General features: G+C 49.1%; 1 protein-coding gene across 5 annotated transcripts in view; it reads left to right on the forward strand.

The window, feature by feature from the left end:
- Positions 1 to 23,667, forward strand: part of LOC132832895 (ral guanine nucleotide dissociation stimulator-like) — a 219,862-nt gene that overhangs the window by 102,022 nt on the left and 94,173 nt on the right. Inside the window, exon 1 of one of the 5 annotated variants that reach the window (XM_060851108.1) lies at positions 12,036 to 12,501. The exons of the other annotated variants lie outside the window; for them this stretch is intronic. Coding sequence (XP_060707091.1) covers positions 12,469 to 12,501 — 33 coding nt within the window. The 5' untranslated portion in view covers positions 12,036 to 12,468. Of the gene's footprint in view, positions 1 to 12,035; positions 12,502 to 23,667 lie in introns of those variants that run through there. 5 annotated transcript variants of the gene reach the window in all.

The following is a 23,667-nucleotide window of genomic DNA, read 5'->3' on the forward strand; positions in this document are numbered from 1 at the left end:
CCTCCGCAGAGACGTTATGACACTCCTGTGGAGTGGGTGGGACTTGAACCAAGGTGGGGAGACTCCTGTCTCAGAGGTAGGGGCGCTACCTTGAGAGTCAGCAGTTGGAAGCTTAGCCGACAGTGGAGGCTCTGGGCAGTGAGACCTGGTGGCGAATCAGTGACAGAGCAGAGCTGTCCCGCCTCTCTCGCTCTCGGTCCATATCAGCAGGGAATCTGACTGGCAGCCCCCCGGTGGTGTTATACTCCTGAGCTCAAACACTGTCCCCACAAAAAGCACCCCTGCTCGCACCTGCCAGTCCATTGGTTGTCTGTTACAGTCCTCGAGTCATACAGCACGGAAACACACCCTTCGGTCTGACCCGTCCATGCCAAACCAGATATCCTGAATTCATCTAATTCCACTTGCCAGCATTTGGCCCATATCTCTCTAAGCCCTTCCTACTCATATACCCATTAGGGCGGCATGGTGGCTCAGTGGTTGGCACTGCTGCCTCACAACGCCAAGGACCAGAGTTCAATTCCAGCACACCCTTTGGTCTGACCCGTCCATGCCGGCCAGATTTCCTCAGTTAGACAGGGTGAATAGTCAAGGTCTTTGCCATGGGGTGGGGAAGTCTAAAACTAGAGGGCATAGTGAGAGGGGAAAGATTTAAAAGATTTAAATCTGGATGGGCATATGAACAGGAAGGGTTTGAAGGGATATGGGACTAGATTGGGTTGGAATATCTAGCCAGCATGGATGAGTTGGACCGAAGGTTCTGTTTCAGTGCTGGACATCTCTATGATTCTGTGACCCATTTGACTCATATCCCTCCAAACCCTTCCTATTCATATACCCATACTGATGCCTCTTAAATGGTGTAATCATACCAGTCTCCACCATTTCCTCCAGCAGCTCGTTCCATACACACACCACCCTCTGTGTGAAAACATTACCCCTCAGGTCCCTTTTAAATCTTTCCCCTCTCCGTATGCCCTGTAGTTTTAGACTCCCCCACCCCAGGGAAAAGACCTTGACAATTTATCCTGGTCCATTCCCCTCATTTTTTTTAGATTAGATTCCCTACAGTGTGGAAACAGGCCCTTCAGCCCAACAAGTCCACACCGACCCTCCGCAGAGTAACCCACCCAGACCCATTTCCCTCTGCATCTAATGCACCTAACTCTATGGGGCAATTTAGCATGGCCAATCCACCTCACCTGCACATTTTTGGACTGTGGGAGGAAACCAGAGCAACCGGAGAATGTGCAAACTCCATACAGCCAGTCGCTCGAGGCTGGAAATCGAACCTGGGACCCTGGTGTTGTGAGGCAGCAGTGCTAACCACTGAACCACCGTGCCACCCCATGATTTTATAAGACTTTGAGGTCACCCCTCAGCTTCCGATGGTCTAGGGAAAATAGCCCCAGCCTATTCAGCCTCTCTCTGTATAGCTCAAGCATCCATGTTCCTGCGAGTGCTGGTTAAACGTGATTGGCTGTGGTGGGCCTCCTGGTAAACGAAAGGCTTATAAATGGAACTAATCTTGCAATAGGCCCTGAAGCCTTCAAATAAAGTCTGTTTCCTTTGGCAGCTGGTTTCACAGTGGGTCTGTCCTTGGCAAGGGGGATTATTGATAACGATGACCTAGAAACGAGTTAGATTTACTATGGCTTGGGCATAGGTTGAAGGCGAGAGGGGAGAGATACAGAAGGGTTCAGAGGGGCAACGTTTTCAGAGAGGGGTTGGTGAGTGTCTGGGAAAGGGCTGCCAGAGGCAGTGGTGGAGGCAATTTTGTCAGTTAAGTAACATTGGGACAGGTACCCGAATGGGATAGGTATGGAGGGAGAGGACGTGGGCCAAATGGGACTAGATTAATCATCAAAATTGGGTGGCAAGGGTGAGTTGGGCCAAAAGGCCTGCTTCCATGCTGTAAGCCTCTGTGACTCTATGCATGTTTCCAAACAGCAGACCTGCAGCTTGATTTCCAAGTGTTACTGCCATGGATAGGAAAGACCACCATTTAAGATCTCACTAAAAAAATGACGGTCTCTTCAGTTAGCAGATCCTCGCATTGCTTGAATGCACACAGTGTCCTTCATGAATAAGAAATCGCGTTGATTTTTGAAACTGAAAGGAATATCATATTTCTTTCTTGCTATGCAAAGGTTGTACAGAATTGTTTTAGTACCTGGGAACGTGCATCGAGATTTTTCTATATGTGTAATATATTTTTGCAACGTAAAAAGAACCTTAAATAATGGTTCTTCACTCTAGTTTGTGTTTTGTCATTGCTGGCTGTCCAACATTTATGACCCATCCTAATTGCCTTTGAGCTGATTGCCATTTACAGAGGGCAGTTAAGGGTCAACTGTGGGTCTGGAGTCACATGTAGGCCAGATCAGGTGAGGATGGCAGATTTCCTTCCCTGAAGGACATTGGTGAACCAGATGGGCTTTTCCCCACCAGCAGCTCCCATGGTCATCAGTAGATTCTTAGTTCCAGGTTGTTACTGAATTCAAATTCTGCCATCTGCCTTTGTTGGGAGGGGGAGGGATTCAGACCCGGGACGTTAGCTAAGTTTCTGGATTATTAGCCCAGCGATCATGCCACTAGTCCGTTGCTTCCCCTGGTATTCCCACCACTCCTTTCCAAAACACTGGGTGGATTCCTTCCCAACACCACCACCAATGCCCCCCCTTCCCCCCCCACCTCCTTGCCATACTCCGTCCATCCCGGCTTACACCTTCTCTCTTTGTTCCGGCAATTGGCACTGTTCCCCATCCCTCCTGGATGACTGTTTGCTGCAGATATATACTTGAGCGGCAGCTCCCGCAACCTTTGACCCAGTTTAACTCCGGGAGGGTGGATTGTTTGGGCTGTTATCTCAGGCTGAGCACACTGCCTGGGGTGGAGTTTGGATCACATCATCAGCGCCGTGCAAGTGGCTTAACCCTGTCTCGCCCTTGAAATGAAGCTTTTAGCGAGTTAGGCAAGAGCATGTGACAAAACTCCAGTGGAAACTGAGCAAAATTAAATCAGTACATCACAGAGTCATCAAATAGACCCTTTGGCCTAACCAGTCCATACCAACCATAATCCCAACTAAACTAGTCCCACCTGCCTGCCTGTGGCCCATGTCCCTCTGAACCTTTCCTATTCATGTACCTATCCAAATGTCACAAGTTCATAAGTAATCGGGGCAGAATTAGGCCATTCGGTCCATCAAGTCTGTGCAGCCATTCGATCGTGGCTGATATGTTCCTCGCCCTCATTTTCCTGCCTGCTCCTCATAGCGCTCCAACACATTATTAATTAAAAATCTGTCCAACCCCTCCTTAAGTTTACTCATTGTCCCTTCATCCACTGCACTCTGAGGTAGCAAATTCCACAGATTTACAACCCTTTTGGGAGAAGTAGTCTCTCCTCAATTTGCTACCCCTTATCCTAAAACTCTGACCTCCTATCCCAGAATACCCCACACGAGGAAGCATCAACTCCATGTCTATTTTATCCACACCTTTTAACATTTTGATTACCTCAGTTTGATCTCCCCTCATTCTTCTAACTCCAGAGAGTAAAGACCAAAACTGTACAGTTTGTCCTCACATGCCAGCCCCTTCATCTCTGGGGTCGATCAAGTGAACCTCCTCTGAACTGCCCCCATACATCTTTCCTCAAATAACGAGAGCAAAACTGTGCACAATGAATGCCTTTTAAATGTTGTAACTGTACCCATATCCACTGCTACCTCTGTCACATATGAACCACCCTTTGTGTGAATAAGTTACCCCTCAGGTTCCTTCTGAATCTTTCTCCTCTCACCTCAGACCTATGCCCTCTAGTTTTGAAATCCCCCATCCGAGGGAAAAGGGAGCTACCACTAGCCCTATCTATACCTGTCATTGTTTTATAAACTCATATAAAGCCTTCTCATAGCCTCCTATACTCCAGTGAGAAATGTCCTGGCCTATCCATCCTCTCCATATAACTCACACCATCCAATCCTGGTAATATGCAGGTAAATCTTTTCTGAACCCTCTCCATCATGGTCTGGGGTGATTCATCCCCAGGGGTGCCCTCCTTTCCCATAATGGTGGAGTCCAAACGCTCCCTCTCAGTGAGCACCCAAGCAGCGGACTGAACCACGGAAGAGGGGGACAGGCAGTCGTGTACTGCGCCTGTGGTCTGTCGATCATTGCTTTGGCCACTCCTAGCACTGAATCCCAACAGAACAGGAGCAAAGTGACCAAGAGAGACTTACACTTACACACCACCTCACCCACTCCTTGCAGGGTATTGCAAAATGGTTCTTTTTAACTGCAGTTTCTGAAATACGAGCACAGTTCTAGGGAATGTAAACGTGAGGCTGTGTCATGGTGCTGTTGCCACCAGGCAAGCACTCCAGGCTAATGTGCTGAGGTCATGAGTTCAAATCCCATCGCTGCAGATGGCGAAAGTTCAAATCAAAGTGGAAATCTGGTTAATTGTTACAAAAGCCCATCTGGTTCACTGGTGTACTCAGGGAAAGGGAAATCTGCTGTCCTAACACCTGGTCTGGCCTCTGTGTGACTCCAGACCCACAGCAATGTGGTTGACTCTCACTTTCTCTCTGAAATAGACCCAGCAAGTCACTGAGATATGGGCCAGTTCGCGATGGTGTAGTGGGGGAGGTGATGGCCTAGTGGTACCATTGCTCGACTGTCAACTCTGGGGACCCAGGTTTGAATCCAGCCATGGTAGCTAGGTGGGATTTGAATTCAGTAAATGTCTATATTTAGGAGTCTAATGATGACCATGAACATGTTGCTGATTTGTCGGGCAAAAGCCCATCTGGTTCCCGATTGCTTTTTAAGGAAGGAAGGTTCCATCCTTATCTGGTCTAGCATATATGTGACTCCAGACCCACCCCAATGTAGTTGACACTTAACTGCCCTCTGGGTAATTAGGGATGGGCAATAAATGCTGGGCCTGGCCAGCGACACCATCGCCGTGTGAATTAATTTTAAAAAAAGGTGATGTTAATTGTGTTTAATTATTTGCCGTGATTTTCTTTGGAATTGTGACAGTGGAATCATAGAGTCCCTCCAGAGTGAAAACGGGCCACTTGACCATGGAATTCCTAACTGGCATTCCCCCGCACTAAACCAACTCCCTTTCCCTAACTAGGCCATCTAGCCTACACATCCCTGGGCACTGTGAGCAATTTAGCATGGCCAACCCACCTAACTTATACGTCTTTAGATGGTGGGAGGAGACTGGAGTATCCAGAGGAAACCCAGACAGACAATGTGTAAACTCCAAACAGATAGTCGCCCAAGGGTGGAATTGAACCTAGGTCCCTGGTGTTGTGAAGTAGCTGTGCTAACCACTGAGCCACAGTGTCTCACCTCCATGTCTCAGTGCTAGAGTGTTTACCTGGTCTATTGTGCACAAGTTCTGGACTGGCAGCAGAATCCATGACCTTCTCACTCAGACCAAGAGTCCGTGGCTACACTCCCTTAAAGGGACAGAGATTCCTCACCACCGGCTTACCCGGTGCTTTTTCTTGTTTTTATTCATTTTTGGGACATGGGCATCACTGGCTGGGCCCTGTATTTATTGCCTGTCCCTCGTTGCCCCTTGAGAAAGTGGGGGTGAGCTGCCTTCTTGAACCGCTGCAGTCCACCTGACCCACGATGCCCTTAGAGAGGGGATTCCAGGATTTTGACCCAGCGACAGTGAAGGAATAGTGGTATATTTCCAAGTGAGGGTGGTGAGTGACTTGGCGGGGAACTTGCAAGTGTTGGTGTTCCCATGTATCTGCTGCCCTTGTCCTTCTAGATGGAAGTGGTCGTGGGTTTGGAAGGTGCTGTCTGACGATCTTTGGTGGATTTCTGCAGTGCGTCTTGTAGATGGTACACACTGCTGCTACTGAGCGTTGGTGGTGGAGGGAGTGAATGTTTGTGGATGTGGTGTCAATCAAATGGGCTGCTTTGTCCCGGATGGTGTCAAGCTTCTTGAGTGTTGCTGGGGCTATACCCATCCAGGCAAGTGGGGAGTATTCCATCACACTCCTGACTTGTGCCTTCTAGATGGTGGACAGGCTTTGGGGAGTCAGGAGATGAGTTACTCGCCGCAGGAGCCTCTGGCCTGCTGTTGTAGCCACTGTATTCATGTGGTGAGTCTGCTTGCATTTCTGATCAATGATAACTCCCAGGATGTTGATAGTACAGGATTCAGTGAGAGTAACATTGTTGAATGTGAAGAGGCAGTGGTTAAGTTGACTCTTTCTTGTGATGGTCATAGCCTGGCATTTGCATGGCATCAATATTACTTGCCACTTGTCAGCTCCTTATTAAAGCTCCCTGTCATTGAGCCGAGTAGGAGTATTGATGCATTTTCTGCCACATTGTTGTCACTCTGACAATATTCCCACTCTCAGGTACACATCACGGGCAAATGGTGCTGTTAAATGGAAAATGCAGTTCAGCCCATTGCAGTTTTTGGTCAGGAACATGTGCTGACGTATATTATTGTGAAGAGACATTTTCTCTTGGTAAACATTGAAGGAAAAACACCTCAACCTTCAGACTGACGACATGGGGATTATGTATTGTGGATTTAAGTTTGCTCACGGAGCTGGAAGGTTCATTTTTCAGATATTTCCTCACCATACAAGGTAACATCATCAGTGAGCCTCTGGTGAAACCCTGGTGTTATGTCTTGCTTTCTATTTATGTGATTAGGTTTCCTTGGGTTGGTGATGTCATTTCCTGTGTTGATGATGACATCACCAACCCAAGGGAACCTAATCACATAAATAGAAAGCAGGACATAACCCCAGGGTTTCAGCAGAGGCTCACTGATGATGTTACCTCGTATGGTGAGGAAACGCCTGAAAATGAACCTTCCAAACTTACATCCAGAACCTCAAACCTGAGCCACGAATCTTCTCAAAACTCGCGAATTGTATACTGTAGCAGGGAATTCAGGAGTGCACCTGCCATATCAGAGATTCCCAGTTGATGGGAAACTGATAAATGAAACACAGTGTTGTCCCATTCAAGTTGTCCACTTCACTTGTTTCCAAGTTTTACAACTTCTCCCTCTGGAAGAGTCTGCTGTGTTGGGTAACGTGAATTTCACTGTAGTTTTTGGGGTTGTGGCTTGAATACTGTGAACAGTTTTGACTCCCGTCAAGATATACTTGAGGCAGTCCAGAGAGGGTCCGTTGGGTTGATCCTAGCTATGGAGGGTCTGTCTGATGAGGAGAGGTTGAGTAGGTTAGGCCTGTGCTCATCTCGCATCCTAAGTTTGAGAGCGTATCTTACTGAAATGTAAGGGATCCTTAGAGGCTGTCACAGGGTTGAACCGGAAAGGTTGTGGGAGATTGGAAGGGGGAGGGGAGGGTTGTCATCTCAGACTGAAGGGTTGCCCATCGAAGACCAGGTGGGAAGGAATTTCTTCCCTCACAGAGCAGTGAATCTTTACCCTGGATTGTAAAGGATATTCAAGGCTGGTACAGAGCAGATTTTTACTTAGTGAGGGAATGGGACAGAAGCTGGAAGGTGGAGTTGAGGATTGTCAGATCAGCCGTGATCTCACGGAAAGGCGGAACAGATTCGATGGGCTGAGTGGCCTACTTCTGCGCCTTGGCCTCTTGGCAGCTCAGTCCCTGACAATAGCCATTATTGAAGGGCTGTACCACTGAGTGTAATGTGCCAGCTGAGCCTTTGCTAAGTTACACGCTGGCAATTTTGAGAATCACAACAACAAGCCTGACACTAAATTCCAAGTCAGTGGGTTAACAGTTCTCCAGGCTGCTAAAGGACAGTGACTAAATAGACCTTATGTCAAGAAGAACAGCAGCCTTTGACTGATAGAAGCAGGGAAAATAGTAATGGGTGGAGGCCATTTGGCCCTTTGAGCCTGTTCCAATATGACCATGGCTGATCATCCAACTCAGTTCCTGCTCTCTCCCCATACCGTTGGTCCCTTTAGCCCTAAGAACCATACAGAGCTCCTTCATGAAATCATTCTGGCATCAACCGCTTCCAGTGACGGAGAAGTCCACAGATCCTCCACTCTGTGGGTGAAGGAATACCTCCGTGTGTATCCATCCTCCGGGATTGTGCTTATCCAGGTGTGAACACACAGCATTGCTCCCCCAGCTGTTGATGGGTCAGGCGTGCGGGTTGTAATACCCTGACTGCGGCTGACGTGGATGGGTGGTGTCGTCGGAAGACTTGAGTCAAGAGCGTTCAAATAGGTGCTCCCGTCAGAGCGAGGGAGCATGCTCACATACTGGGGGCTCGGAAATGTCTCAGTGTCAATCTCACAGCCTCCAGGAAGGTCTGTTAACATCAATAGAGCCATAGAGGTGTACAGCATGGAAACAGACCCTCCGGCCCAACTTGTCCATGTCGACCAGATAGCCTAACCTAATCTAGTCCCATTTGCCAGCACTTGGCCCATAGCCCTCTGAACACTTCCTATTTATATACCTATCCAGATGCCTTTTAAATGCTGTAATTGTACCAGCCTCCCCCACTTCCTCTGACAGCTCATTCCATACACGTACCACTCTCTGTGTGAAAATGTTTCCCCTGAGGTCTCTTTTATATCTTTCCCCTCTCACCTTAAAATCTATGCCCTCTAGTTCTGCACTCCCCCACCCCAGGGAAAAGCCCTTGTCTATTTATCCTGTCCATGCCCCTCATGATGTTATAAACCTCTATAAGGTCACCCCTCAGCCTCTGACACTCCAGGGAAAACAGCCCCAGCCTGTTCAGCCTCTCCCTGTAGCTCAAACCCTCCAGCCCTGGCCACATCCTTGTAAATCTTTTCTGAACCCTTTCGAGTTTCACAACATCTTTCCGATAGGGAGGAGACCAGAATTGTACGCAGTATTCCCACAGTGGCCTAACCAATGTCCTGTACAGCTGCAAAATGATCTCCCAGCCCCTATACTCAGTACCCTGACCAATGAATGAAAGCATACCAAATGCCTTCTTCACTATCCTGTCTACCTGGGACTTACTTGGGAGGCAAATGTATAATCCTGGTGCACCGTTGAAAATGCTCTGATGACCTTCTGATGAACAAAGGCAGACACGAAGAGGCAGAACCAGGGGGGCAGCTGCTTGACCCAAGCTTCCACAACTGGCACTTGCTATGGACCTGCCAGAGCCTTCAAGGCTGTCCAACTGATGAGCCATTGACCAAGCCAAAGCTGATCTTGTGCTTTCGAACATATGCCTTGCCATGAAACCTGAACGTGACTGAAGGAACGTGAGTGTCTCGCTGAGGTTGTTTGACTCGGACTCATCAGTACTAACTCAAGAATGCCAAATTTCAGCCAGAGAGAGCGTCCGACTCCACAATCCCTTTGGCAAACGTCGCAACCATTTGCAGTTCGACTTGCTCGCATTCCTCCAGTCTTTTCAGCAACCTTCAAGTACTGAAGGCCCGGCAGGGATCCTACGGTCATTGTTCGCAGGAGGGATAGTGAAACGTGGTCAGCCACATTCACACCAGTGGCCCAGAAGATATGCTCAAAGCAACAGACTTGCTGCTTCTCATCACTGCTGTCCGCACTGGGGAGGCTGTGTCTATAGGACTTGATGTTTCCTCTCCCCAGTGGCACTCACAATGGGCACGGACGTAGAACGACAAAAAGCCTTTTAGCCCAGGCTTTCCTATCTATGAGTCAACAGCCAGAAGATTGGAAGAACACAGCAAGCCAGGCTGCACCAGGAGGTGGAGAGGTCAACGTTTCGGGTGTATTGGCTTGCTGTGTTCTTCCAGCCTCCTGCCTGTCTACTTCGGATTCCAGTGTTTACAGTGTTATTTTGTCTCGAACCAAGTTTGTTCCTATCAATAGAGCAGGAGTGGGCCATTCAGCCCTCAATGCTTTCCTATCCTTAAGAGAAGGAATAAGCCGTTCAGCCTCTGAAGGCTTTTCTATCCTTGAGAGCAGGAGTAGGCCATTCAGCCCGTCAAGCCTGTTCTGTTACTTAATGCGATCATGGCTGATCTAATCAATGCCACTTTCTTGCACGTACCCCCTTCAATCTATTAATGATTAAAAACCCGTCCTTACAGTTATTAAGTGTTCCAACGTCTACCAGACTCTGGGGAGTCCACAGATTCATGACCTTTTGAGAGGAAGGCAGGTTGCCCTGCTAGAACGCGCAAATTCGCTGTAAGACGGGTTACCGAAATGGAGACTCTGTTTCTAAAGTGCCAACTTTTAAAACGGGTATTGGCTTTAACGCGATTATATCGTCGGCACTTTGAGCGCTGTTCCAAACCGCGATTTTCCAATAATACGGGGTTGCGCAATCATTGTGTTACAGAACAACAACCTGTAATTCCTCCTTATCTCTGTTTTCAACCTGCCAACCCTTACACTAAATGACCTCTTGTTTTAATTTGCCCCACATCCTCCCTGTGTCTATGTTGTCAGTCCCTTTTATCGCAATTAGATCTCCTGTCCTTCTTCAAAGCCCGAGTGCGTATCAGCCCAATCTCTCCCCCAGAGTACAGTGAGGGAACCTTCTCTGAGCCTATCGTGTTCTCCGCTCTGTCCTACGCCTCTCACGCCCCAAATGGTCTCCCATATCACTTACCTTTTCTCTTTGTACCTTGACTGTACTGAGAGCAAGACAGCTCTCATTCATCAGCTGTGACACTACCACCAGAATCTCCTTTCATAATTACCCCACCCTTCCCCTGCCCTGGACCTCTCACTGGAGCTCAGACAGTAGGCCACAAGACTGGGGACAGCAGAGGAACTTCCCAAATAGTTTTGCAGGAGTGTTATTGATAACATTGACTTCAAGCCGTGGGAGAAGATAAGCGAAGATTAGGGTGTTTTAAGGCAAGAAAAGGGGATGGTGTTCCCATGTATCTGCTTCCCTCCCCATGATCGTGGACCGTCACCTTGGAAAGTGCTGTGCTGGTGAATTAGGGCTTCAGAGATAATCCACACTGCTGCTCCCCTGCTTTGATGGTGGAAGGAATGAGATTGAGTTGGCTACTTGACCTTCTTCCCCTGAAGGGGCAAGGGGAGTGCATTCACCAGTCTCTCAGCAGGAAACGTAGAACCGAACCCTAGAATCCCAACAGTGTGGAAAGCAGGCCGTTCAACCCCATCGAGTCCATCCTGACCTTCCGAAAAGCATCCCAGACCCGTCTTTTCCCTGTAATCCTGCATTCCGTATGACTAACCCACCCAACCTGCACATCCCTGGAGCAATTTATCACGGCCAGTTCACCCAACCTGCACATAGAGTCATAGAGATGTACGGCATACATCTTTGGATTGTGGGAGGAAACCGGAGCACCTGGATGAATCCCACACGGACACGGGGAGAATGTGCAAACTCCACACAGACAGTCACCCGAGGCTGGAATCGAACCCTGGACCCTGGCGCTGTGAGGCAGCAGTGCTAACCACTGAGTCACTGTGACGTCAGTGGAATTTATAAGCTGTGGACACTGTTCTCCAGTCTGGGATTCACCTCAATGCTCTGGCTCACTCCCCAGTTCCTCCTGCAGTTTGAAATTCTTACCTTGTCGTCTAATCACCTCATTTTCCTTTCCTATCTGCTCCAGTCTGCCCTTGGGTGTGTGGGACCTTAACTCCCTGGCTACCCCAAGCAGTGGAGTGAGAATGGGCGAGAACCAAGTGTAGAACATGCCTGCACTTCAGCGTCTGAGCAGATCGGAAAGGAAGGGGTTAAACAGGTGGGTCAGTGAGTCCGGAAGTAATGGTTGCTCACTAGACAAGTCATATCTCCGGCTCCTGTTTCAAAACACAGCCTTGTACCGGACAGACAAGGGTCTAGGACAGAGAGTCAAGAGGGAGAATGCAGAAATTCTTACAAAGGTCTAAAGAGAAAGAGAGAGAGAGTCAAGTCAAAGGGAGAATGGAGTGATTGTTATAAAGGTGTAAAGGGAGAGAGAGAGAGAGAGAGAGAGAGAGAGAGTGTGAGTCAAGTCAAAAGGGAGAAAAGAGAGATTGTCATAAAGGTGTAAAGGGAAAGAGAGAGAGAGGGAGGGAGGGAGTCAAGTCAAAAGGGAGAATAGAGAGATTGTCATAAGGGTGCAAGGAGAAAGAAAGAGAGACCAAATTGAGAAAAAAAAGAGTGAGACAGAGAGAGAGAGAAAGAAGGAGCAATTAATAGAAAGGGAGAGGAGTGGGATTCTATTCCTGAGAGATCTGACTGCATAGTTCACTGCCTGCTGTGTTTGGATCGTCGTTCATGCAGTTTGACTGAATCGTGTGTTTGTATGTCCCTGTGAGTGTATGTCGGGGGCAGAGATGATATTGGCAGCTGGACTGGGAATGTCAATAGCGAGGTCTGTGTGAGCGCAACCGGAACAGAGAGCTGCTGGGGCACAGCGTGAGTGCGAGCCAGTTCTGAATCACAGGGTGACCTCCCGTGAGTGTGAGTGAGCGAGCGAGCGAGTAACTTGGACTGGCTGCAGCTGCCTGAGATGAAGACGCAGTGGTATTGCAAACTCGCCCAGGTATGTAACGTGCAACTGACTTAAACCTACAGTTGTATCAGTTATTGAAAGCAGCACGTGTTGGCTTCTTCAAGAATCACATAATCCAGAGGGTACACACACACACACACACATGCAGACAGACAGACACACACACACACACATGCAGACAGGCAGACACACACACACACACACATGCAGACATGCACACTCACACAGCATGAATGCTACAATCTAACCAGGAATTGCTGACAAATCCTAGAGGATCTGGCAGCAGCTGTGGAGGGAAATCAGAGTTAATGGAAACCTTGCTCAGAACTGAATTTCTGTTTTCACAGAATCATACCATCCCTACAGTGTGGAAACAGACCATTCGGCCCAACAAGTCCACACCGACCCTCCAAAGAGTAACCCACTCAGACCCATTCCCCTACACTATTGTTCTGCATTTACCCCTGACTAATGCACCTAACTTACACATCCCTGAACACTATGGGACAATTTAGCATAGCCAGGTTACCTAACCTGCATGTCTTTGGACTGTGGGAGGAAATCAGAGCACCCGGAGGAACGCAGGGAGACTGTGCAAACCCCAGACAGACAGTCGCCTGAGACTGGAATTGAGCCCTGGCATTGTGAGGCAGCAGTGCTAACCACTGAGCCACCATGCTGCCCGGATTGGTTCTGATTTACAGCATCCGTAGTCCTTGCAGTTTTGACGCTGTAACCAGGTTCACCGTGCCATGAAAACTGTGATCGAGACAGGTGTGCTAACGTATGATCAGGTCCACGCCATGAACGCTGCAATAACTTGGCCACATATCACGTGTGCTGCAGTATACTGCAGTATAACTAACTACACACACAGTGAATGCTGCGGTGTAGTTCGATTTTCATAAGGCATTTGTTAAGGTACCACTAAAAGTGAGAGCTGTGCTGCAGGGAGTAACATGGGTACGAGGTTGGTTAGCTAATCAGATCCAAAATAGGCATAACCAGATAATTTTCCAATTAGCATAAAGAACAAGGGCTGTGCTGGAGGGCTCAGTGCTGGGGTCTTTACAGCTTTGGTAAATGATTTGGATGATGGCGCTGTGGCTAAATTTGCCGATGGCAGAGCACCGGGGAGGAAAGTAAGGTGTGAAGGGGTTATAAGTGAGGGAGAAAGAGAGAGAGAGAGTAGGAGACTGGTCAAATATTGGGCAAATGGAGTATAATGTTGGAAAATGCGCAATTGTCCTTTTTGGCAGAGGAAGCAATGATCTAAATGTTGCAGAGCTCCGAGGTGCAAAGGTGTTGGGTCTCCCAGTGGGATATTCGCAAAACGTTATCATAAAAAAGTATAACAAATAATTAGGAAAGCATATAGGATGTTAACACTTATTGAAAGTGGAGTTGAATGGAAAAGTACAGAGGTCATGCTTCAGTTATCCAGGGTTCTGGTAAGATCAGATCTGGTCACCCTTGTTGAGGGATGGGCATAACTGGATACAGAGTCAAGATTAGAGTGGGTGCTGGAAAAGCACAGCAGGTCAGGCAGCGTCTGAGAAGCAGGAAAATCGATGTTTCGGGCAGGAGCCCTTCATCAGGAATCGATTTTCCTAATCTCCGGCATCTGCAGTCCTCACTTTCGCATAACTAGATGCAGCTCTGAGAAAGTTGACTTGATCAACACCTGGAACGGGGCGGTTGTCTGCCTAAGACAAGGTCGGCTTATATCTGTCGGAATTTAGAGCGAGAGGAAAGTTGTGTGACATGTGTAAGATCCTGGCAGACCTTTGACAAGGTTGTTGTGGAAAAGCTGTTCGCTGTGGTGTGAGAACCGGAATAGGGGGAGGGTGGGGGGGAGGTCGCTGTTTGAAAATAGAGGGTCGCTGATTTAAGACCACGATAAGGAGATTTTACTTTTCTCTCAGGAGGTTGGAGCACTTCCTCAAATGCCTGCGTAGGCAGGATCTATGAATGTTGGTGAGGGTGAAGTAGGTCGATTCTTGCTGAGCGAGAGTTAAGCAGTGGTTGTCAGGGCGTATAGGAATTGAGGTTAAATCAGATTGGCCCATGACCTTACTGAATGTCCAAGGAGCAGTGTAAGGTCCTCCATTGCCGCTAATTCGTACGTTCCTAACGGGATGTATACGCTAATGTAACTAGGCACGCAGCATAAACACTGCCATTTATGTCAGAGCCCGGGAGTCCCTGGAGAGGGAGCACGCAGTGCCCACCAACGCCCTGGAGTTGCTCAGGGAGAGGTGGGCGCCGCAGGGAGTGGAGTGCATCATTTCCCCCTCCAACTCTATTTTGATTTAACCCCTGCCCTCCCCTTTCACTGTTTGATCACACAGCATTGCCCTTTGATGTGAAGGGCACTGCTTGTCACTGGCCACTCGGGGGTTTCCTTTCTTCCTGGTGGTGGAAACTAAATAAAAATTTGTATACCTTGTAAGAAAAAAAAACACAAAAAAAAACCTGCCATGTGATGGGGATACCACCGTGGACACTGCGAGCCCACATTTACTGTGCCTCACAGTTGTAATGTGACTACAGCAAACCGATTCATTTAAACACGACAACAGTTGTGCCTTTGGTCTCTATATTTCATACGCACTGACACTGAACTACAGTACAAACACTCAAAGAACAAACAGTGCCAACTTCAGACAGCACGGAACTAAAACAATACGCTCGTGTTCATCTCAGTTTTCCTGTTGCCATGGTTATGTGGTACACTTAAGATTCTTAATCATTTTATTGCCATAAACAGTGACCATACCAACGTGTCTGAGATTCTTGTGGCATGAATCAATCTCTCCAATCTCTCCTCACAAAACATCTCTGTTCAGCAGAACTGGAGTCTGTTTTAATTCATTGTGTACTCATCGCAAGAACAATAAGGTGGATTGAAATGCGCAAAGAGTGAGATCTCCCATTCCCACAACAGACGCGTATTCCATACCAATCTAGTTGAAGCTGGACGTTCACTCTGTGAACGCTGCACCAGAAGGCCTGGCAAACACACAATGTAACGTGGACTTGCACACCGTGAGCAGTATGGTCTACTCCCAATACGACCATGTGACCATGTACTGCATTCACCACAATCTTACCTCAGCACACACCCACAGTGTACACATCCATGTAACCACACCCTCTGGATGTTTGTATGCAACTCAGGTATTTGCCTAAACACACTGTAACTCAGATATACATCCAAAAAATACTAGAATGTAAGTGGGCACGTGAGCAACAAAGTGTTGCATAGGATTCGTAAACTTCCATAGTCCAAGGGGAGAGCTGAGGTTATATTTGACAAAGGTCAGGGATAAGACCCTCGATGAGCACGCCATGCCTTTGATGACTGTCTGTACCAGGCTGTACACATCTCACTGAAGCACCAACATAGATACACACGGTGAACATCTCAACACATCCTGGGTACATACCACCTACATGCTACACACACACACACACACACACACACACAGTGATAAACCAACTGGAATGTAACTTAGTACACCCAGTACAACATCACTGAGCACATTCACTGTTAACTCTATCTAGTTATTTTTAATTTTAATTCATAAAAAAACTTCAAATGTGTACATAGTCACTGAAGCAGTTTGATTCTGTAAAGTCGTTACATTTGGAGAAATAAACAAACGTTAGATTTTGACTTTCTCCACAGTTCTAACAAATCCAAAAGCATTTTTTACTTCAGCAAGATACTATTTACGTATACTTGAGGCACCAGGAGGATCTGATAATTAAACAGACCCCCTTGTCTTTCCCCACTGCCCCTCGGCAGCAGCTGCCCCAAGCTTTAATGTTCTGGATTAGTGGTGCTGGAAGAGCACAGCAGTTCAGGCAGCATTCAAAGCCCTTCATCAGGAATAAAGGCAGAGAGCCTGAAGCGTGGAGAGATAAGCTAGAGGAGGGTGGGGGTGGGGAGAGAGTGGCATAGAGTATAATGGGTGAGTAGGGGAGGGGATGAAGGTGATAGGTCAGGGAGGAGGGTGGAGTGGATAGGTGGAAAAGAAGATAGGCAGATAGGACAAGTCATGGGGACAGTGCTGAGCTGGAAGTTTGGAACTGGGGTGAGGTGGGGGAAGGGGAAATGAGGAAACTGTTGAAGTCCACATTGATTCCCTGGGGTTGAAGTGTTCCAAGGCGGAAGATGAGGCGTTCTTCCTCCAGGCGTCTGGTGGCGAGGGAGCGGCGGTGAAGGAGGCCCAGGACCTCCATGTCCTCAGCAGAATGGGAGGGGGAGTTGAAATCTTGGGCAACAGGGCGGTGTGGTTGATTGGTGCGTGTGTCCCAGAGATGTTCCCTAAAGCGCTCTGCTAGGAGGCGTCCAGTCTCCCCAATGTAGAGGAGACTGCATCGGGAGCAACGGATACAATAAATGATATTAGTGGATGTGCAGGTAAAACTTTGATGGATGTGGAAGGCTCCTTTAGGGCCTTGGATAAAAGTGAGGGAGGAGGTGTGTGCGCAGGTTTTATAGTTCCTGCAGTAGCAGGGGAAGGTGCCAGGATGGGAGGGTGGGTTGTAGGGGGGAGTGGACCTGACTAGGTAGTCATGGAGGGAATGGCCTTTGCGGAAGGTGGAAAGGGGTGGGGAGGGAAATACATCCCTGGTGGTGGGGTCTTTTTGGAGGTGGCGTAAATGTCGGCGGATGTTTTGGTTTATGCGAAGGTTGGGAGGGTGGAAGGTGAGCACCAGGGGCGTTCTGCCCTTGTTACGGTTGGAGGGGTGGGGTCTGAAGGCGCAGGTATGGAATGTGGACGAGTATGCATTGGAGGGCACCTTCAACCACGTGGGAAGGGCAATTGCGGTCTCTAACGAAGGAGGCCATCTGGTGTGTTCTGTGGTGGAATGGTCCTCCTGGGAGCAGATACGGCAGAGGTGAAGGAATTGGGAATATGGGATGGCATTTTTGCAAGTGGTAGAGTGGGAAGAGGTGCAATCATTGATGGAGATGGAGGAAGGGGAGGGAGGTGTCAGAGATGGTCCAGGTAAATTTGAGGTCAGCGTGGAATATGTTGGTGAAGTTGATGAATTGCTCAACCTCCTCGCGGGAGCATGAGATGGCGCCAATGCAGTCATCAATGTAGCGGGGGAAGAGATGGGAAGTGGTGCCGGTGTAACTACGGAAGATCAACTGTTCAACGTAGCCAACAAAGAGACAGGCATAGCTGGGGCCTATACGGGTACCCATGGCTACCCCTTTGGTCTGGAGGAAGTGGGAGGATTCGAAGGAGAAATTGTTAAGGGTGAGGACCAGTTCGGCCAAACGAATGAGAGTGTCGGTGGAAGGGTACTGTTGGGGACATCTGGAGAGGAAAAAATGGAGGGCTTGGAGGCCCTAGTCATGGCGGATGGAGGTGAAGAGGGATTGGATATCCATGGTGAAGATGAGGCGTTGGGGGCCGGGGAAACGGAAGTCTTGGAGGAGGTGGAGGGTGTGGGTGGTGTCTCGAACGTATGTGGGGAGTTCCTGAACTAGGGGGGATAGGACAGTGTTGAGGTAGGTAGAGATGACTTCGGTGGGGCATGCTGAGACAATGGGTCGGCCAGGGTGTTCAGGCTTGTGGATCTTGGGAAGGAGGTAGAACCGGGCAGTGCGGGGATCCCGGACTGTGAGGTTGGAAGCTGTGGGTGAGAGATCTCCTGAGGTGGTAAGGTTCTGTATGGTCTGGGAGATGATGGTTTGGTGATGGTGGGGGTGGGGTCATGGTCGAGGGGACAGTAGGAAGAGGTGTCCTCGAGTTGGTGTTTGGCTTCAGCGGTGTAGAGGTCAGTGCGCCAGGCTACCACTGCACCCCCTCTATCCGCTGGCTTAATGGTGAGGTTGGGATTGGAGCAGAGGGATTGGAGGGCTGCACGTTGTGAGGGTGAGAGGTTGGAGTGGGGGAGGGGGGTAGACAGGTTGAGGCGGTTAATGTCCTGGTGGCAGTTGGAAATGAAGAGGTCGAGGGCGGGTAATAGGCCAGCGCGGGGTGTCCAGGTGGATGCACTGTGTTGGAGGTGGGTGAAGGGGTCCTTGGAAGGTGGGCGGGAATCCTGATTGTGAAAGTAAGCTCAGAGGCGGAGGCGACAGAAGAATTGTTCGACGTCACAGCGTGTATTAAATTAATTGATGCGTGGACGGAGGGGGATGAAGGACTGATCATTCGTCCTCAGTGAGGGGAAGGTCTGGGGGGATGGTGAAAACTCAGCAGGGCTGAGAGCTGGGATCTGGTGTGGTTGTGGAGCTGGGAGAGGGGGCCGGAACCTGTAACTGGAGTGGGTGTGATGGTGGGGGGAATTGGGTGGAGTCATGAGCAGGGGTAGCGTTCCCCTCAGGATTCTGGTGTCCCTCAGCGCGGAGTCCTGGACCTTGGGAAGTGCCGGTCTGCAACACTCGGTCGGGGTCAACTCCTTGCTCTGGAGGGCTGGCGCATTTAGGGCAGAACAAAGAGCATCTTTCACTGAGGTGACGGTCCTCCAGGCGCAGTCGATGTTTGTCTCGGTGTGTCCCGGGGAACAGCCCGTAGAGCACGGAGTCACGGAGCTGCTCAGGACGAACCTCGACATAAACCACTGCATCTCCCTCCAGACTCCCTTTACAAAGGCCCACTCCAGAGGGAGATGTCTGACAGTCTGTAGCCACCCCCCTGCAGCTGGTTGAGGCCAGCGTGAGGTAGTGTAGTCCGACCAGGTGTACAGAAGGATCTGACGGGCAGTGCCCTTTTCACCACCAGCCGGGCAATGTCTTGGAGTTTGTTGGAAAGTTCTGGTGATGAGATGTTCTGCCAAATGACTTGGACAGGCTCGGGGAACCAGGCGTCAGAATCCAACCTCACCTTTTTCCAAAGCATCTCGTGCTGAACACTTCCTGATGGAGCTGTGGTAAAAGGAGCTTCACTTTGCAAGTTCTCCACGGAGGATTGGAGATGCGGAATGGTCCAACTATTCGGAGCATTCCGTGGCAGCGAGGGCAGGCCCATCCCTCGCACACCGGGGCGACGTAGAACCTCAGTACCTCGTGGTTGCGTATGGAGGGTCACCACTCAGCCTGATACAGCTACACGTTGCATCCAAGTGCACACACAGTAAGCAAGGCATTGTAATCCTTCATTAGTGAACGTTATGTAATGTTGGTACACGTGTGTGTGCACTGTGATTGAACACAGATGCATTGATTCAGGCATGTCATCTCTGTCAGTCTGAGAATGGATGGAGGAGACAGTTGTTCAGAGATGAGGAAAGGGTCTCTTTTCTGCCTGTGCACGTTACACCTTCGGTTGAGGTACAGGCGAACGTTATAGCGGAATAGGTTTGCTGGGAACCCCACCACAACCTGTTCACCTCCTTACAGCCAAAGCCCATCTGAACGCGCTTGTATTCTGCCTGGGCAACGGGTAACTTCAGCCACAGGGCTGAGAGTTCAGGCTTCATTCTATTGTTTCCGGTTTGTTTTTTCGTTCTTGTGGGAAGGAGTGCCTCATGGACGCTGGTGCTAGGGTGTTGCAGAAGGAGGACACTCTGGCCCTACACAGACTATCACATGTTGTTCAGTCACAGAAATCATTTCCACTATTTCCAGAGAGTCGGATGAAAGACTGGATGTGCATTTTCATTGAACACTGCTGTAGCTTGACTCACGTCCTCCATAAATTCTTTGATTCTTGATTTGTAATGCATTAGTTATAGAGTCATTGAGATGTACAGCATGGAAACATACCCTTCGGTCCAACTCGTCCATGCTGACCAGGTATCCCAACCCAATCTCGTCCCACTTGCTAGCACTTGGTCCAAATCCCTCTGAACCTTTCACATTCCTACATCCATCCAAATGCCTCTTAAATGCTGTAATTGTACCAGTCTCCACCACTTCCTCTGGCAGCTCATTCCATACATATGCCACCAATGTCTGTGTGAAAAAGTTGCCCTTTAGTTCCCTTTTATATCTTTCCTCTCTCACCCTGAGCCTATGCTCTCTAATGCTGGACTCCCCCACCCCAGGGAAAAGACTTTGCCTATTTATCCTATCCATGCCCCTCAAGATTTTATAAACCTCTATAACGTCACCCCTCAGCCTCCGATGCTCCAGGGAAAACAGCCCTAGCTTGTTCAGCCTCTCCCTGTAGCTCAAATCCTCCAACCTTGGCAACGTCCTTGTAAATCTTTTCTGAACCCTTTCAAGATTCACAACATCCTTCCAATAGGAAGGAGACCAGAATTGCACGCAATATTCCAACAGTGGCCGAACCAATGTCCTGTACAGCTGCAACATGACCTCCCAACTCCTGTACTCAATACTCTGACCAATAAAGGAAAGCATACCAAATCCCTTCTTCACTATCCTATCAACCTGTGACTCCACTTTCAAGGAGCTATGAACCTGCACTCCAAGGTCTCTTTGTTCAGCAACACTCTCTAGGACCTTACCATTAAGTGTATAAGTCCTGCTTAGATTTTCTTTCCCACAGTGCAGCACCTCACATTTATCTGAATAAAACTTCATCTGCCACTACTCAGCCCATTGGCCCATCTGATTGTTCTTAGCTAACATAGTAGTTGGATATTACCATCCTCTGTGACACTGGGCTGGGGGTGGTCAAAACGATCTTTCTTTCTGTCTTTGTCAATTTTTCAGCTGCATGGTTATGTCCAGTGGATGAGGTTGAATATGTGTCATAGAATCCATACAGTGTGGAAACAGGCCCTTTGGCCCATCGAGTCCACACCAACCCCTGTGAAGCGTAACCCATTCCCCTACCCTATATTTACCCCTTACTAATGCACTACTGAACACTATGGGACAATTTCCCATGGCCAATTCATGTAACCTGCACATCTTTGGACTGTGAGAGGAAGCCGGAGCACCCAGAGGGAAACCACGCAGACACGGGGAGAACGTGCAAACTCCACATAGACAGTCGCTCGAGGCTGGAATCGAACCCGGGTTCCTGGCACTGAGAGGCAGTAGTGCTAACCACTGAGCCACCCCATAAAGAGGAATAGTTCAGGTTAGAAACCAATGTGTTTTGAGAAATGGAGGTTTATGGGAGAAAAGGTGAGTAGGACTGGAGGGTCAGTGGCTCAGTGGTTAGCACTGCTGCCTCCCAGTGCCAGGGCCCCTGGGTTCGATCCCCACCCTTGGATGACTGTCCATGTGGATTTGCACGTTCTCCCCGTGTCTGCGTGGGTTCGCTCCGGTTTCCTCCCACAGTCCAAAGATGTCTGGGTTATAGGCGATTTAGCATGGCCAATCCATCTGATGTGAATGCTAGTTGGGTTAGCCACAGGAAATGCGGGGTTGCAGGGAGTGAGTGAGGGGGTGGGTCTGGATTGGGATGCCTTCAGAGAGTTGGTGTGGACTGGATGGGCCAAATGGCCTGTCTCCACACTGTCAGGGTTCTAGGAAATTAAGCAAGGTGTTACACTGACAGTCTCTGGTTAACTTTGTTTGATAGTGAGTCCCTGTGAAACACCTTCATTTGTCTAACGTGGAATTAGATGGTGGGGCTCATTCGGCTGAGTCTGACACTGAGGCATGCTGGAGCAGGATTCCTGAACCACAGCTATTCATGAGGTGGTGCCTGCCGATTTACCTTGAAGCAGTTCTGGAGTGCACCATTCCAACAGGAGGGAGGTTCCAGCGGGCACTTTCCGGACTTGTTTGACTTGGAGGGTGGAGGGGCTTGGGAAGAGGGGAGCAGGGGATTCCGTCAGAGTCGTGGTGGGATATATCTGGAGGCCATTGACTCTCTGTGGCCTCTCGTTGCTGTACCTATGCTTTATTGTTCCATAATCCTGCATGGGATAGGCTTTAACACAGATGGCCTGTTCACCAATGGGGCCAACTATTCATATGGGCGGGATTCAGTATGTATTCTTTTGGTATACAGGTATATGTGTGCGTGTGCATTGCTGTACGGGAGTGAAATGTACATCTGAGAGAAATGTCTGGGTCTCGTTATTACATCATTAATTTCCACCTCTCTAACATTACTGGACTCCTCTCCCACCTCCTGCTATCTGAAGTCCCCATCCAAACCATTGTTATCCCTGCATTCGGCTGTCCCAACGCTCCCCTCGCTGCTCTGCCCCATTCAAATACTTGGTCGTTGCCCGTGTCTTAACTTTCATCAAGTCCCTGACCTCCACTGGACTCGCTGACCTACGCCAGCACCCGGTCAAGTCTCTCCTTGAGTTTAAAACTCGTCATATTGTTTTCAGATTCCTCTCCCCCTCGCTCTCGGTGTGATCTCCAGCCCCTGCCCCTTGCCAACCATTCCCGACGCTTTGGATACTGGCGTCTGCCTCGGATCCAAGCTTTGGAATTCCCCTCCCAGCCTCTCTGCCTCACTCTATTCCTTAAATCCCAACCCTTTGTCAAAATATTTCATTGTTTGACATCAAACATAGAACAGAACAACGTAGGAACATGACACCAAATTAAACCAGTTCCCTTCTGCCTGCCCTTGGTCCGTATCCCCCCTGCTCTTTACAGATTCATGTACTTATCTACAAATGCCCCAAACGCCCCTGCCTTCATCACCACCCCTTGGCAGTATGTTCCAGATTCCTACCACTCTTTTTGCAAAAAAGACCTGCCCCCCACATCTCATTTGAGCTTTCCCCCTCTCATCTTCAATGCATGACCCCTAGCATTCGACATTGAGGGAAAAGGATTCTGACCATCAACCCAACCAATGCACCTCATGATTTTATATCAAGTCTTCCTGCTCCAGAGAAAACTACCTGAGTTTTTCTAGCCTTTCCTCGTAGCTCATACCCTCTAATCCAGGCAGCATCCTGGTAAACCTCTCCTGCATTCTTTCCAAAGCCTTCACCTCCTTCCCGTCATGTGGTGACCAGAATCGAATGCAATACTCTTGACCTGGACAAAGTTTTATAAAGCTGCCACATAGAATAGAATCCCTACACTGTGAAAGACAGGCCATTCAGCCCGACAAGTCCACAGCGACCCTCCGATCAGTAACCCACCCAGACCCATTACCCCCACTCTCTTACATGACATTTACCCCTGCCTAATGCACCAAACCCTACACACCCCTGAACGCTATGGCCAATCTACCCTAACCTGCACACCTTTGGATTGTGGGAGGAAACCGGAGCACCTGGAAGAAACCCACACAGACACGGGGAGAATGTACAAACTCCACACAGACAGTTGCC

The sequence above is a fragment of the Hemiscyllium ocellatum genome, chromosome 35 (genome assembly GCF_020745735.1).
Source record: "Hemiscyllium ocellatum isolate sHemOce1 chromosome 35, sHemOce1.pat.X.cur, whole genome shotgun sequence".
NCBI classification, from domain to species: Eukaryota; Metazoa; Chordata; class Chondrichthyes; order Orectolobiformes; family Hemiscylliidae; genus Hemiscyllium; species Hemiscyllium ocellatum.